General features: G+C 41.3%; 1 protein-coding gene across 10 annotated transcripts in view; it reads right to left on the reverse strand.

Annotated features, from left to right (window-relative positions):
• Positions 1-161: 161 nt before the first annotated feature.
• LOC310898973 (melanopsin-like) overlaps positions 162-16,891 on the reverse strand; it is a 53,176-nt gene continuing 36,446 nt past the window's right edge. For 8 of the 10 annotated variants that reach the window (XM_083834796.1, XM_083834794.1, XM_083834797.1 and 5 more), the window contains 3 exons: positions 12,434-12,608; positions 8,980-9,129; positions 164-3,907 (listed from right to left, as the gene is read on the reverse strand). In XM_083834796.1, coding sequence (XP_083690922.1) covers positions 3,518-3,907; positions 8,980-9,129; positions 12,434-12,608 — 715 coding nt within the window. In that variant the 3' untranslated portion in view covers positions 164-3,517. Of the gene's footprint in view, positions 3,908-8,979; positions 9,130-12,433; positions 12,609-16,891 lie in introns of all 10 variants that reach the window. The other 2 variants (XM_083834791.1, XM_083834799.1) reach the window with 2 other exon arrangements.

Consider the following 16,891-nt stretch of genomic DNA (forward strand, 5'->3'; position numbering starts at 1 on the left):
CGTATTGCCTTGGGCTAATTCTTTCAAATTTATTTGTGTGATTTCTAACATCCCAGTTAAAGCAATCTTATATCAAAAGTTGCTGAGCAACTTCAGATTTTCCCAAGTCAGTGAACTCTAATTTTAGATGCCAACCTGTTAGGCTATGGACTCAATTAAGCAAGTGCTTGGTTGCAGGTGAGTAGCCTAAATGACTTGAATGGAGCTGCTCTTGTAAATAAAGTTATATATGCACCTTATTATTCACTGGATCAGAGCACAGGCTTCAAAAGCTGTGACTCAACTTCCATATTCCTCTGGCTGGTTCCTGAAATTAATCATTAAATAAGAAAAACAAACAATGTATAGTTTCATGTAATTCCTAAGAATTTTTTTTATTCTGTTTGAGTGAACCAATACATGCCTTTGTGAAGTGGGAATCAGCAGTTAATATTGTACATTTGTATGTGCCATCTAGTCTAATGTGGCAACAGAGAAGTATGTAGAATTCTTCTATGTAGTAGTAGTCAATTTAAGACCGATTTACTCTGTGACTGATGTTTCCGAAAAATCACAGACTGATGGTAATAAATGTATCTGATATTGCATACAACCTTGTTTTATCACTCTACTGCTATTTAATTTGGCATTCTAGCCTACATCAGTTGAAGAACACAGTAATTTTGACATTAGCTTCAGAAGCAATAGCATAAATAGAGAATAACATCAGCAGTATAAAAGTGGAACACTTCTTTGCACATACCTCAAAAGCCCATTAGTTTTCTGAGACACATTATTAGTACTAGCACATATGCAAGAGATCACTGGAAAGTCAATCTTGCAGGCTAAAAAGTAGAAAGCAAAACTTTGTCTGGATACAGGGGAATTTGTTCACTGTTGCTTTAGGTCTTATTTTCTTCATCCCATTGTAAAATATGGCAATATCCTGTCTACAGTCCTACCGGTACAAGTCTGTGAACACCACAGTGCAAGATCTTCTCAAGGGCATGTTTTTGTATCTTGGAACACTGAAATTCTTTGTTATTGTTATTTAGAGTTAATTACAGCAGTAAAAGTCAGGTACAAGACTTGGAAGGTTTATAAGAACATTTGCTTCCAACATCTGGCTCAAGAAGAAAGGAGATACTGCAGCTGAGGATATTAAATGCAAGAAGTAAGGTCACTGGCTGCACAGTCGGCATAGAAAAAAAATATAAAAAAAAAACAACAAACCACGGAAGAAGAATCAAAGGCAGAAAAGGAGTATGTTAAGCCTCATCCATTTTCCATGAATGGGGTATTTAATTAGGATTTGCTTACTCGCTGTGGCCCAGACCACATGCTGGATGGCAGCCTGGCACTGAGGAGCCGCAGGTGAGAAGGTCCCCATTCCAGTCCCTGGCAGCCGTGCCATACCACCCGCTGACTGCACTGGTCCTCCAGCAGAGGAACTGCCTCTGGAAGTGCTGAGCTGACTGCAGGTGAGCCTGGCATTATGACTGTGCCCGGCAGAAAACCTGGTGCCTGTTGGGCACGGCCTTTGGCAGCCTGGCTGGGGTTATGTACAACCATACGTATGCAGACACACCTATGCTCCACTACCCCTTCCCCCCACACCCTCTCCAAAAAATAAGGAGGTTTGTGGGCCTAATTTCTGGTGAGGGTCTCCAGACACCAAGGTAGCTCAAGTAATAACAGAACTGATGGCTTTAGCATTGCAATAAGCAGCTTGACAGGAATATGGCTTGGCAGCCTGCGTCAGTAATCACTACTGTAACTCAGCAGAGGTTTACTTCCCAAAAAGCGCAAAACCTATCCCAAAGTCAAGTATCTCAGTCATCTTGAAGGTCTGCTATGCTGACACTCTGCAGGGCATGGATGTGCAAGGTTGGAGGTATCCCTCTCTCTTCTGAGCTGCTTTGGCCTTCAATTTGTACCACAGTCATGTTTCAACCCTGATCCTCTCTTCTAGTTGCAAACAAGATGTGTGTTATCTTCTTCATTGAAACAAACAAACAAACACAGCAAATGACCACACCCAAACTTTCTATCTTTTTGCCTGTTCTTTACATCAGGAGAACAAACAAGGAGATGGCTTCTCAAGACCAGTCAGTGTGTCCACACTACTTGAACGTGCTCTCAGTGCTCTCTGCGCTGAGATAGAGTCATGGGAACAAACAGAAAGCAGGAACAGAAATACCCATGTTCAGACACTTGTTGGATTTCTACTTGTTGGATGTTGGAGTGCTACTAGACTCACCGGAGCAAAAATTTGCACTATTATATCCAGAGAAACTCTACCAAGAGAAACTTTCTACCAAGATACACTGATGTTATGTGAAGAATAATGTAGTTCAACTTGTCTGCATTTGAAGGTCAGAGACTGAAAGGGAAGATGTGGAGAACATGTTTTAAGAAGTGAAAATGATTTACAAAAGAAAGAATGCATTTAGGAATAAAATGCTGGGAGGGTCTTGCAAGCCTGAGCTATAGCATAAAGCACAGACAAAATAAACACAAACCACCAGTAAAATGTGACTGCAGATCTTGTACCAAAGACCACAGTGCTGTGGAACTTTCTCCCCAAGGTGACATCCTACCCACTCTGAAGACCTCTGGTAAGGGACCTGTAGGAGAGGACATCCTCCTGGGACATTTTAGAAGAATAGAGAAGAATCTCCACTGAAGAAACAAGTGACATATAGCAGCCAAGGCTTTATTTCTCACCAATGAATTGTCAAGCCAGTTGTGAAAGTTCACCCGTTTAATCACAGATTCATTAGGATTCAGCCACATTTAACCAACATTGTAAGTGAAGGTGCTCTAAATGCTTCTATAGGTGGAATTGTAAGTTTTAGCACATTGCATTTAGCACATTCACCTTGCATTGCGACATTCAGGCGATTGCACTAATGCTGAGGTAAAATCCAAACTTCTATCACTAAACTTTATAAACAAGCAGTTACTTCCTAGTAAGTCCATCTATTTATGTTTAGGAAGCTGCCTATTACAAGAAATAAATAAAATAAAATAAAAATGCTGAAAATAATTTGATTAAAAGACAGTTCAGGTCATCTAGCAGTATTACCTCTGGGGCTGGTGGAAGCTGTGGACTCATGGTGCTTCCCTTCGCCATCCAGAGGAGAGCAGCCAAAACATGAATGCTGTTTCACATGCAGGTAGCAGAAACATTCAGAAGCTCCCCCTGCTCTTGGTTCAATTATTTTTCTTTCTGCTGGCATTTGTGGTTACAAATCAACGTTCAGGGCCCCATAAAGCAGGAGAACGACTCAACTGATGCTACTCGATCATGCTACCAGATCTTCCACTGCTCATTTCCTGCAGCGTAGTCTGAAAGAAAGCTTGTTTCCATGCCTGAACTGGTCTGGACAAAGATAAATCTGAAGGCTGCCTAGTGACTACTGTATAAACATACAAAAAGCCTGATGATCTAACCTACAAGGCTTCAGTTATTTGGTATAATTAAGTGGAGAAGATGCCAAGAAAATAATTGCTGGAAAGTTTTCTTTTGACACAATTACGATAGAAATTTCTCAACAGCTTCGAGGAACTCTGTTGATGAGCTAAGCCCTTCCAAATCCAACAGATTACTCTTTTTGTCATGGAAGTGGAATAATTCAGTCTCTTCCTCATCAAGTTCCTCTCGAAATAGGTTTGTCTCTGAGGTAGGAATAATAATGATGCGAGGGACTGTATTGGTAATGATAGAGTCCAGGCCTCCATTATTTTGACTTTCTTGAGTTTCCATTCGTGAAGTATCTGAGCCTCCTCCTCTGCTGACATTGTTGCTATTCAAACCAATGGGCAGAGAAGCTGCTCTTAGAGAGCTGGCCACAAGTGCTTCAGGGGGACTGTGGAGGACTGACTGCCCAAGCACCTTCTCCAGACAACTGGAAGACAGTGACACCTGGAATGGAGACATAAGCTTTAGTGTCATCATACAGCACAGGTCTATGGAAACCAGTATTTGAAATATTCAGTACCATTGTTTGCTACTCGAGTCACCGGTCCTATTTTCTAAACATTTGAATCACTGACTAGAAGGAAGGAAAATCGTGATGTGTTAACATCTACAGCTTGGAAAGCAGAACGTTAAAAGAAACAAAGGACAACATGCTTTAATATCATCAGAGGTCAAAAAGAAAGAAGAAAAGCTTATTCCTTTATCTGACAAAAGATAATTTTTCCATTTTTGCCATGTCTCAAGGTACTAGATAACTGTACTCTCTCTCATTGAAAAGATCTCAGGAAAGACTCTAGGGCATTGTATTCATGGCATCTTGAAGTGGCCCCTTCTACTGCCTCACACAAACTTGGTAGCTTTGTACACTGGACAGTACTTCCACCAACAAAGAAGGGAAGAACAGCAACTGAGATTCTACTTTGCTAATCATTTCACATCTGTTTGTTTTGAAAAAACTCTAATTTCTGACTTGGCCCTGATGACAACTCCTCTGTGACCTTTACATAACTCTTCCTGCACAGTATAAAGAAATAGCTTAAAATAAGTAAACTTCGAAAGTGTTAGTTAATATTTAAACGTACTTGCAATGAAAGGCATGAGTGATTAATTCTCGTTTGTTGTAGAAAATGATAGTTAAAGTCATAAAATCACTGTGCCAGATAGAGAGAGATGTTACAGGTTCTTCCTTGGGAGAATCAACATTTAATATGCAATGCAGAGCTTACTTCATTATATGTGTATTCCCAAGAAGTCTGATAGAATTCAGAGTAAGAGCAAGCTTTACTGAGATTGCTATAGAGCATCTTTCAGAGTTATAGTTCTACCTACTACTCTTAATATGGTTTTAAAGTACGTTAATTATCTACATTGAATATCTCCATTGTGTGAGCCTCTTGTAACAGTTTTATAAAATATTTCCTCTGTTGCAGATATACCTATGGAACCCACAAACCTCATTAATTCAACTTTAGTATTCTTGAAGTGTTCTGGCATGTAATTCCCATTGATTTATAGGGTCTTGATGCTGAAACAGCTTTTAAAATTGTTAGACCAGATTGTAGCATGATTACAGCCCAACAGGATGGCTCTTAGGCCTCTGTCTCCCTCTAGTCAGTGGGCTGCAGTTGTTGCCCTTATGCTTACAAAATAAACAGTTCCTTAACTCAAATAAGGAAGGATTTATTATTAATAATATTATTTTTATTATATTACTATTATTATTTAGATTTAGGGATTGTCATCTCAGAAAGTAGTTTGGAAAAATGTATAATTGCATAGCATAGATCTAGTCTGATTTTACAGACAAAAAGCAGATGCATTTGTTTTCACACAAATGTTATGTTTTTGAAAAATAAAAATCAGACTTTTTGCTGTGCTTGTCTCTCTCTGTCAGTCTAGGTTTAAAATTAAATATAGGCATATACTGCCGCATTATGTAGTTCTATTCCACAGGCATGAATCATTTACAAATACCTATTGATAATGATTTCTCTAGCCACTGTATCTACCCACTGGAGGGAAGCATAATATGCTAAACAGTGGTTTAAATAGACCTGACAGAGAAGAAAAGTCTGTTCTTCCAAATCAAGACTGCAAAAGAATGAGAAAAACAAAAACAACAAAAAACACTCCTGTCTGCTGATTTAACTGCACCAGAAGGTTGGGTTTCCTCTGCATATGGCTTAGTGGGCATGACACCACTTTCCTGTAGGGAGAGCCTTGCTATCTAAAGCTTTGGGACAACTAATCTGGGGATGGTTTCAACCCCTGCTGACTCACTGTGAGGAGTGTAGAGAGAAGAGAAGAGCTTGGCACTTGTTCATCTGAGTGACAGCCAATCCCCTCACTGCCCTACACTGCTCTGCTGAGGGAAGTCATCCTGGTCCCAGAGGACACACAGCTTTCCCCACAACTGAAGCACTTGTTCATGACAGTGTTTAAGGCAGCACTAAATAACTGGTGCCCACTCCCTTTAGCGCTTCTGCTGGACAACTTCTCTGAGCAAGTGTGAGCCATCTTTGTGCTATCATAGGCATCTCTACAGGGCACATCCACACAAGGTCAGAGCTAACATCCGCCATTTCACGTTGGGTAATTCCCTTGATATGAAACCTGGATGCACAGTTCACACCTGGCAACTCTCCTTTGAAATCAAGCATTCAAACCTACATTATCCATATAATAAACACCTGCATTTTAGTGCTTCCAAAAGGGCCTTCTCACTGCCATGCCAGGTTTCCTAGTGTCAGTTTACACCAATCCTATTCCCATCCTAATTGCAATAAGCCATGAGGCTACATCATATCTTTGTGACAGTGCAGAAGAAAGTCTTGTGTGTTTTTCTGCTTTGAAAACGATTAAATCTGAGACAGTGAATAGCTTTTTTACTTCCATTTGAGAGATGTCTTTTTTTTTTTTTTTGGCAAAACAACTGCAAACACATATTATCATAGAATCATATAATATCCAAGTTGGAAAGAACCCACATGGATCATCGAGTCCAACTCCTGGGTCCCCAAAGGACCACCCAAAAAAATCAGACCATGTGTCTGAGAGTGGTGTGCAAATGCTTCTTGAACTACAGGATTAAGGAATCTTTAGCTCAGTCAGTGAAGAATTTAGAGCTGCATTAATTTTTTTAGATGATGGTAAGGTGGTTTTATTAAAGAAAGCGTAAGATGCTTTTCCTAAAATAAATAAATAAATAAATAAAGTATCTGTTTTGTTAAATCAAAGACTTAGGTGACCCTTCAACAAGTTCACACTTGCATTTCCATAAGTGATGACTTTTGCAAGTGCCATAACTAGAATTCAGTCAAAGACAGACCAGCAATGCTATTAAAACACTAAAATAAATACCTAAACATTCATTTTTTAAAGCTGCTATTTAGTTACTAGCTAACTGCTAAGCAGTTACTAAAATATTTAATTATTGAACACTTATGCAGACTGCCTCAGGTCTAGTTTCCTTCTACTTTCTTGTGACACCAAAAGCCAGACACTCTCCAGTACCTAGAGATAATCTCTTGTCTTTGCCACTTGCCTACAACCTTGGACACACTGGGCTACTGATGGAGGGCCGTGGAAGCATGCAGAACTTTTGAGCCTGTGTTGCCTGCCACCAGAACTGAAGCCAAGGCCCAGCTACAATCCTTTCATAACAAGAAGTTTTCTTGAGGCCAGGACAAAAAGGTGGACACTTACGCACGTCAGTTTAAGTCAATATTTAAATCAATATTATCAATTAAAGTCAGTTTACATCAGTATTGTCCAATTCAAGCAATCAACTGCTGTGACACTTGGGTTTAGCTCTTCAGTTTTTTCCATCCCCTAAGAAGATAAACCACATGTGCCACAAGTAGGCTGTGGTAACTCATCACCACCTCCCCTTGACTTTCAAGGTGTGAGACCTGAAAGCCTCACCTCTTTGTGACCACAGCATTTATTTTACCAGATCAGAGAGACAGAGGAGGAAAGAGGGATGGAGAGCAAGGTGACTCTTGCAGTCTGCGCAGCACGAGTTTTCACAAAGCTGCACTGCTTCTTTGCAGTTCTGGCAATGCCTTTCATGCTATCAGACCTTTGCTTAATGTTACAGCTTTGCTGATCCTCCCTGGCAGTGAAAAACTAGCCTTTGGACAGAAACAAGTGGTTTATAGTCACTTCAGGAGCTTTTAAATCTCTTTGGAACTGAAGAGTTGCCACCAAAAGCCTCTTCAAGCCCATACCCTATCTTCAGCAAGAGCTGAGCCTGTGAACACCATAGAAAGGACATTCAGTAAGCATAAATCTGGGCCACACACACAGCACCAGAATCATGGAAAGAAGGCTTATGGGCAAGAGGGTGGATGGCTGCCCCAGAAAACTGACATCCAGACAACCTTAAAAAGTGAAAGAAGATGATACAGGAAGCCTGTGTCTCAACAGTATTATCATCATTGCTGCACTTCCTACATTGCTGTTGTCAATACGATTCACGACATTTAGAGGAAAAGACCCAGACTTCTCAGGACTTGATCTTAAGAAGACGTGACTGAAGACAGGGCAGATGCATGCAGGAACCATGTCATCAGATGGCTGGAACTTTCTAGAACAAGTTCAGCTTTAAGCTACGCTGTCTCTACCACACCAGAGACTCTACATGCCAGAATAGCTCCACAAAAAAGTAGGTGCTATTCAGCCCAGCCAATGCTTGTGTATTGCAAATCCTAAGTCTTTTTGTTCTTGAAAATGCAGCACTGACACGTGCTTGACATTGTGCCACCATACAAATACTCATTTTGAAACTGGTTATACAGTAGTGGCAGAAGCTGACTTGCAGGTGACCTACTGCTCCCATCCTTAGAAGTTCCTGAGAGAATGGGGAGTTCCTCACAGCAGGACACCAAACCTCCATGGTTTGGGCAAGGAGTGTGATGCATCCACAGAAGATGCTCTGAGTACTCACCATCTCCTCTTTCAGTGAGGGAAGGGTGGCAGCTGCCAGACTCTCCCACCCTTAGGGAGAAATGGGAGTTTCTTTCTCGTCTTCCCCCTCAACAAAAATAAAACATTTTAATGTACACTGAAAAGAATAAAAAGGGTGGCTTCTATCATGTCAAATTCTGGTTTGCAGCCCTGACTTTGTGATGAAAGGAGGCTGCCACAATATCAACACAAGGGTCAGGAAGGGAGGAACCAGAACTGGGGTAGATGAACATGCAAAGAGACAAAGTCAACTTCTTACATGTGACCCTACTGAATCCTCTTTAATTCAGCTTTAGAGCTGTGAGCTTATCTTGGCTTTCCAAAACCAGGCAACGCATCAGTGAAAAAAAATAAGGTATTATTGGCATTCTCATTACTTAAAAAAAAAAAAAAGTGACAGTGAAGAGGACATTAGAATCAGTATAAATAAAACCTGCAGATGAAACAAATGGACATAAAGACTGAATTATTATTCTAGAGATTACATGCTATAGCAAGATCAGACACTACAAAGGAGATTCCCCAGCAAAGACAATTTTTTTCCTTACCTTTTCTACAGTTGCTGTGTTGTAGCTACAGGTCTCTGGGAGCAGATCTCTCTTCTCCTGACTCAGACTTGTTGAGAAAGAATGACTTCGTTGAGGCTGCAGTTTCTCATGAGCTGGCTCTACAGGGTCAAGCTCTACATCGCTCCAGGTCTAATTACAGATGGTGAAGGATTTCAGACAGTTATACCCTTTCTCAAATTCTAAAAGTTCTCAGACTTGAGTAGAAATCTTGCACACTCACAGGAAACTAAAGCTGTTCTAACATAGGTCTCACATTCAAAAATCCCATAGGGAGTGACTTGATTTTTGATCTTGTCCTTCACCCTGGATTATTTTTGTGAACCAACAAAATCATGAAAAATTATTTCATCTTTTTTCACCACAAAGTTATTCACCCTTTTTTATCTGGTTGCTTGTGTTATGCTTATAGTTGCTTAGTACCTGGTGTCTAAAGATGCGATCCCATTATCTAAGCAAGTGCAACCAAAAATTGTGTTTAACATGCACTGTGGCATTCTGCATGACCGTAATTGGTCCAAAACCACGGACTGGCACAGGTTCAAAACCACATTTATATATGTCTCAGCTAGATGTGCAGACCACCCAGGGCTTCACAAGCCCCACAGGCTCAGTTCCACTCTGAACTACCATCAGTGGACGAGAGGCAATGGGTGGGGTCTGCATCAATCTTCCAAGAACGTGCCAGTAACAGAGCACAACCATGACACTGCAAGCCATGCCATTCCATTTACAGGCTTGGGCAGAGGCCATCAATCATACCTAACTTTGTGAAGATTTTTTGATTGAGTGTCTATGATTCTACCATCTTCTACACCAGCTTTTAGATAGGGATAGACAGATGGGGTTCCACACAATTGGGAAACTAATGCATAATTTCACTGCATCACCTTGCTCGTACATTTAGGTATTGCTAGCTGTTTATTTCTCCTCCTTCACTTAATCAAACTAAATATAACTTCATATGACTCAAATATGTTGGCTCTCTGTACTGACATGTACACAGCACACCGGAAAGTGTTGCTGGGAACAGCTGCAGCTTTTACAGTATTGCTAGTGTCATTCCTGCCCATCAATACTTTATTGGAGCATTCCAAAATTTCACTCTGTGCTGCTGTCATGTGCAAGTCATTGAGCTGAGCTTTTATTTCAGCAGCTGTTCTTTCAGCTGAAAGCCATACAGCTGCACTGAGCTGTCAGTTGCCTTGAGAACAATTACCTTTGGCTGTGTCAGCTCGGCACAGCACAGCGCTGCGCATCGCTAACAGCAGTTGTTTCACTTGAGACCTGTAAGCAAAAGCTGTGCCAAGGGCTGAAGCCTCTTATCCATGCTATCCCACCTCTTTAAACACCAGCACCAGCCAAACACACACAATAACCTGCTAACCCCAATGGACCAAAACCAAGTAGTGAACAACTGTAAAGGACAGATCGGGATGCATGATCCAGCAGATATTACTGCATTTGACATCAAATAAAGGATTAATGGGGAGAGAAGTTAGGAACAGACTTCAAGTCAAGGAAAATTAATAGGCAAAAGGGTAGGAAAAAAAATTGAGTGAGGATCCTCCCTTTTTTAAACTATACTAGTACTTTTCCATGGTACTACACGTGCTATCTACAGTGAGCAAATCAAGCACAAGTCTAAGCAGACAAGTGGTCCCCGTGATCTCAGGGTGGCTCACATGGGTGGACTGTTCACTCAGGCTGTTAAACAATCCCACACCAAATACACTCTTTCTAGACTATTGGCACATTGATAAAGTAACCTGTCCTTTGTAATAGGGTAGATTCTTTTTATTAGGGCTCAGGCAGTGAGCCTTCCCCCTCAGGGGGGATTAAAGTGTGTTGGTTTTTTTTTTTTTTGATTTTTATTCTGCTCTTTGATTTCATCGCCATAAGGCCTGAATTTCTTCTCAGCACCCTGGGCGTTCTGCTTACATTGCCTGGTACTGCTTGGTTTCCCAGTGAATGGTGTGCTTTTTGCTCAGGTGTGTTGGCTTTACTGTCTGTCTCCCATGAAAAAGTTCAAAAATCTCCCTGATGCTGTTATCTGAAAGGAGCAACTTTCAGTCTCAAGGAAAAACTCAATGCTACATTTCCTTTTTTTTTTTTTTAATCCATTAACACTTAAAAAAAAAAAAGTTGTATAGCTAGTAATGAACCAGAGAGAATGTTGGATACGGATAATTGTCAAAGTCCAGTACTTATCTATCTCCCAAACAGTAAAACAGTAGCAGTATTGATCTGCTCTGAACAGTATCTCGTTCAAGATGGGTGCACTGTTCATGCTGTTTTTCCTTGTGGTCCTAGGTTCATTTCCAATTCAAGGACCCCTGTCTTCCCCAAATCACTCATGATTTCACTGAAGCATAGCTGCATGGTCTGACTCTCAGTGACAGCCCCCTGGAAGCAGCAGCTTGCAGGGTGCAGCACGCAAAGAATCACTTCCTCCTCACTCAGAGCACTGCCACCTGGCTGAAGAGAAGAGCCAAGAGCTCGCTGTTCAACCCGTCATGGGGATTTATACCTCTGTGGAAGGTTACGGATTGCAGCCGCCACTCTGGGCGCTTTCTGTGCCAGGGCTGCCACCCAGCAATGCGGGTCCCTGTGTTCCCAGCGCCTCCATGTGCAAGGCCAGCTGCTTGTGACACAGAGGGGCAGGCGAGGTCATGCCAAGAAGGGCTGTGAGGAGCCCCGAGAGACCTTTTTGGTCTTAGCTCCTCCAAACCTCCTGCTATGAGACCTGCTTCCCATTTCATTCTACTTGGTTGGAAAAGAGAGACAGGGCTCATGCTGCCATTTCTTCCCAAAATGTAACCTAAATGACATGTTATACATGCTGAATTCCTAAGACATGAGTTTTTCCTTGAAAAAGACCCCACACCATTGGCAACTATACTCCAGCAAGACCACCATCCCTACTGAGACTTAGGGTACAATGCTTACAGAACACCACACCTCACATCTGGTGCAGGAGCCTTTCACTTCTCTGGGTTAAAAACCAGATAAACGAACAAGTTTTCTTGAACTTACTTTAAAGTAGACAGGATAGGTTAGAATACTTTATATGGGAGATGGTCCTGTCCTCCATCTCCCTCAGCTACTGAATGATGAGATAAATGGTTGGTAACATGGGGGGTGCCTGACAACGACGCTTTAAATTCATATTAAAGACTTAACCCAAACAACCATGCTCCCTGTAAGCATCTGAATCAACCAGATATGCTAGACCCAATATTTTTTCTGGTCAAAAATCATTATGGTTGAATTCACACAAAGGCTTTGGAGAAATGACCTCACATGACCAAAAACCTTTAGCTGAGAAAAAACTCAGTTCCATTCTCTAATTTTGCGTATGTATTTATAGTAACTTATGCTTGGAGTTGGAGAAACATCATAGTACTTTCCTTGGTGGAAACAAGAAAAGACTTACAGCTTCTCCAGTGGAAACTGATGAAACACAAGTGCTCTTGGTCTTGCCAGCAAGAGACTGATGGCTGGAGAGAGAGGTTCTGAATGATGATTCATTTATGGAGCCTCTCAGGAGGTCATTCTTTGATATTCGTATCAGGAACCGCAAGCAGGGAACAGCATTGTGGATGGTTTTTCTGAAGGAAAATGGGAGAAGAAAAAGACAAACTACTTAATGACACACTGATGATGCAGTTTTGAAAATGGTGTGGTGACAGCACTGTCTCTTTCCATAATCTCAGCATGGTTTTTGTTTTTGATTGACTTAAAGACCACATGGAAACAGCAGGGTATAGCTAGTGGAAAGTACTCAATTGAAAGACCAAAAGGAAAATAACAGGTGGCTTCAGAGCCTTGGCTCAAAACACCCATGGAAGAGCTGCATGGATGAGTAGCAAGAACTGAAAATAGCTTGAAAAACATGATTGCTTCCAGTTGTAAGGTTAACCCAGAAGACTTTCAGGTTAGCTACTATGAAGGTCTTCTCTGTGCTAAGACACAGGAGGAGTGGACCAGAAAAATCAGATATTGCTATTTATTTGTATCATAGTAACTCCCGCAACTCCTGTCAGGAATTAGCATCCTCTTCTGCTCTTCACTGGCAAAACAGAGAATGATCTAGGTCTGAAAGAACTTAAAACACGCCTTAGTCATTAAAGAAAAACATCAGTAATGGTTATATAGCTCTATTCCTCCCAGGCCTGCATGGAGCAGAGAGCCCAAGAGCCTTCCTTGGGCAATGCCAGCTGGCCTTGCTCCTCACTGCTGCCAAGGACTGGCAAGGTGATGCTAACCAGAGAGCTGCATTTCAGAGAACCATTAAGGTTGGAGAAGATATCTAAGATCATCTGGTCCAACCATCACCCTACCATCAATATCACCCATTAAACCATGTCCCTAAGCACCACGTCCAACCTTTCCTTAAACACCTCCTGGGACGGGGACTCCACCGCTTCCCTGGGCAACCCCTTCCAATGCCTGACTGCTCTTTCTGAGAAGAAATGTCTCCTCATTTCCAGCCTGAACCTCCCCTGGCACAACTTGAGGCCATTCCCTCTAGTTCTATCACTAGTTATCTGTGAGAAGAGGCTGACCCCCAGCTCCCCACACCTTCCTTTCAGGCAGTTGTAAAGAGCAATGAGGTCTCCCCTGAGCCTCCTCCAGACTAAACACTCCCAGCTCCCTCAGCCACTCCTCACAGGACTTGTGCTCCAGGCCCTTCACCAGCTTCATAGCCCTGCTCTGGATACGCTCCAGGGCCTCGATGTCCTTCTTGTAGTGAGGGGCCCAAAGCAGAACACAGTGCTCGAGGTGCAGCCTCACCAGAGCAGAGCACAGGGGGACGATCACCTCCCTGCTCCTGCTGGCTACACTATTCCTGACACAAGCCAGGATCCGTTGGCCTTCTTGGCCACCTGGACACACTGCCAGCTCATGTTCAGGCGAGCATCAACCAACACCCCCAGATCCTTTTCCTCTGTCCAGCTTTCCAGCCACTCTGCCCCAGGCCTGTAGTGTTGCATGGGGTTGTTTTTGCCAAAGTGCAGGATCCAGCACTTAGCCATGTGGAACCTCATCCCATTGGCCTCTGCCCATCAATCCAACTTGTCCAGGTCCCTCTGCAGGGCTTTCCTACCCTCTGGCAGACCAACACTTCCCCCCCAACTTGGTGTTGAACCAATTTAGTATAATACCTTCACAGTGTCACGCAATACATCACTTCAGCCTGAGACAAAGCAAATACTGGCTCAAAGCTCAATGAACAAGTCAAGGAACAAAGTGGGAACAGGGTGTATGGAAAATAACTGATGCATAGGACTTTATGGATCAATGGAGGATGTATAGCCTATTGACTTTATACTGAAATACAAGTCAAGTAGACATACATTGTAAAATCCTTGCTTCTAGCACAATTTGGTCTTTCTTTTCCATTCCCCCTGTTGATTCTATAGTTATCAGGTTAACTGAATAACTAGTGAATTTTAAATCAGCATTTCAGTTCTCAGAAAAGATCACCCATATTAAAATCTCTGACTGTTGGACAACAGCATAAGGTCACTGATTTATCGATCCAAAAAAAATAAATAAATAAAGGAGAGGAAGGAGAGGAGAGTAGAAGGGATGGGGGGAGGAGAGGGGAAGGAGGGATATGGGACAGGCAGGATGGGACACAATGATACCACCACTAGCAAACCCCAATCTTTGGCAAAATCAACTATCATGGTATACTCAGACTTCTGCACATTGTTCCTCTCTATCTCCAAAGGCAACTGAAAAAGCACCTACAGTGGAGACAAGGACGGCAGAAAGTTTTCTGCCTGCACTATCATTCCCGGTTTTGCCAAGATGACTGCTGGCAGAGCTACACTGAGCTGCTGGGGATGCTCGAGGCTGCCTCCATGGTGCTGGAGAAGAAAAAGACAGTCTGTGTGGGGCTGTAAACTATTCAATAACTTCGGCTTGGTGCAAAACATCCCATCCTGTTAGTTAAGTGGGATTTTGTGAAGAGACTTCCTCACACTGAAGGTTCAAGGAATCGATGTCTGATGGTGAATTTTCAGGGGCAACATATATGTTTGATGTCTTGAGGGACCAGAGTTTCTATTTGACTGGTATTTGAAAGGACTGTTGAGGATTATTTTGTAGGCTGAGGATTTTGAAAGGGGTTTTAATACTACATATGTAAAACACAAAATAGGTATAAACCTGAGGTGCTTATTTAATGACATTTTTGAATTACTCTGAAACAAAAGAATCATCTGAAGTCAAATATGCTGTAATTGCAAACAGCTTTTAGAGAAAATACCGCAAATCAAAATTATTCATGGTTATTAAGTTATTTTTGATTTAGCAATTTTGAACAAATGATTTTCTTGTTTTTTTTTTGTTTGTTTGTTTGTTTTGTTTTGTTTGTTTGTTTGTTTTTTGGTAAAACTGGGTCTTGATTGCAAGCAGTTTGGACACAGTGATGCAGAATTTCCCTTTTTACTATGAATGAATGATTACAAAACCTAAAACTTCCAAAATCTAAGGGATTTCCTGCAATAACTAACACAGTCAAGCAATGTTCTCTAGAGTTCAAATACAGGTTGTTAAAGGAATGAAATTTTCTTCCCTCACAGAACAGCATTTCATGAAATTAAGGTTTGTATGCTTTTACTTACTTTAACATATTTGTTAGTTTCAGTGATGTTCCAGATGTTTTTTGTTTGTCTGCTTGTTTGTTTTTACTGGTAGGAATTGGTGGGTGGAGGCTTATATAACAACCTCTAAGAACTTCTCAGTTCTCAAAAGCCAAGTGTTAGCACAGAGATCCACATTGCATTTTCAGTTACATTCATTGTAACATACTTTTTTTATTGTAAAGAAATCCCACAAAAGGGTTCATTTGATTTGTTGAGATATTAAGATGCAGCGCCAGCAATTCTCTGTGCAAAATAGCAGCCTGCTTTGGTAGCATTACACTGTCATTTTTATCTGTACCTGAACTCTTTAGATCCTGATTTCTAAGTACTGTTTTCAAGTAAGATTTCAAAAAGAAATCAGATTTAACACAGTTCAGTAGTTCCAATGCAAAACTGCAATTTACTACTACCCCTGCCAAACCCTTGACTCTTGGGCCTGAACAGACTAGTCCATTAAGGATATTATCGGATAAATTACTTTAAAGGCATAATGTGAAAGATTAGAAGATTCAGAAACTATCCAGAAATGTTGATCTTTACATACATACTCATTACTCACTGTTAAAGCAAAATTGGTCCTGCCAACATATTTTCACCAGCTGACTTGTTGGCAAAATGTAGCTGCTTTTTCAGTTTTAAAGCTGCATGCTTGTTTCATCACAAGGACACAACATTACTCCTTTTCCTGACTGGATGACTCCCAAGTCTATAAAATATCTTCACAACAACTGCATAAACACTTCTGTTGTTGATATGTCTTGAAATACAAATTAAGAAGCAGGGCCAAAAAATGAAGAGAGCCTCTGAAATCCTGTTCTGGCATGAGCCTTTTTTCTTAATACAGCCTTACATGGAAAAGCCAATGCTGGTAGGAAAAGAGTAACTGAAGCAGTACACTATATGGTATCTGCTTTGAAAATACACATTTGTAAAAACAATATAAGGAATTACTGAACACAACAGCTGTGATTCAGGAAAATAATACCAGGTTCAAAATGTGTCAGACATCCACGCATATCTTCTCATTAAGCTCCTGCAAGCCATGGGAGAGCAGTCATTCTCCATTCTAAACTAAAATACTCTTTAACCTTCAAAAGCTAAAATGGACTCAGGTCTTTTGGAGGATGCAAAAGTCTTAGTTAAGGTAGCAGATATCTTGTATGACCAAGATACGTGTTGTCACCATTTCTGGGTATATTTCTTTTAGCTTTCTAAAAAGCTTTAAGGTTTGTTTG

This window comes from Anser anser (assembly GCF_964211835.1).
Source record: "Anser anser genome assembly, chromosome: 4".
NCBI classification, from domain to species: Eukaryota; Metazoa; Chordata; class Aves; order Anseriformes; family Anatidae; genus Anser; species Anser anser.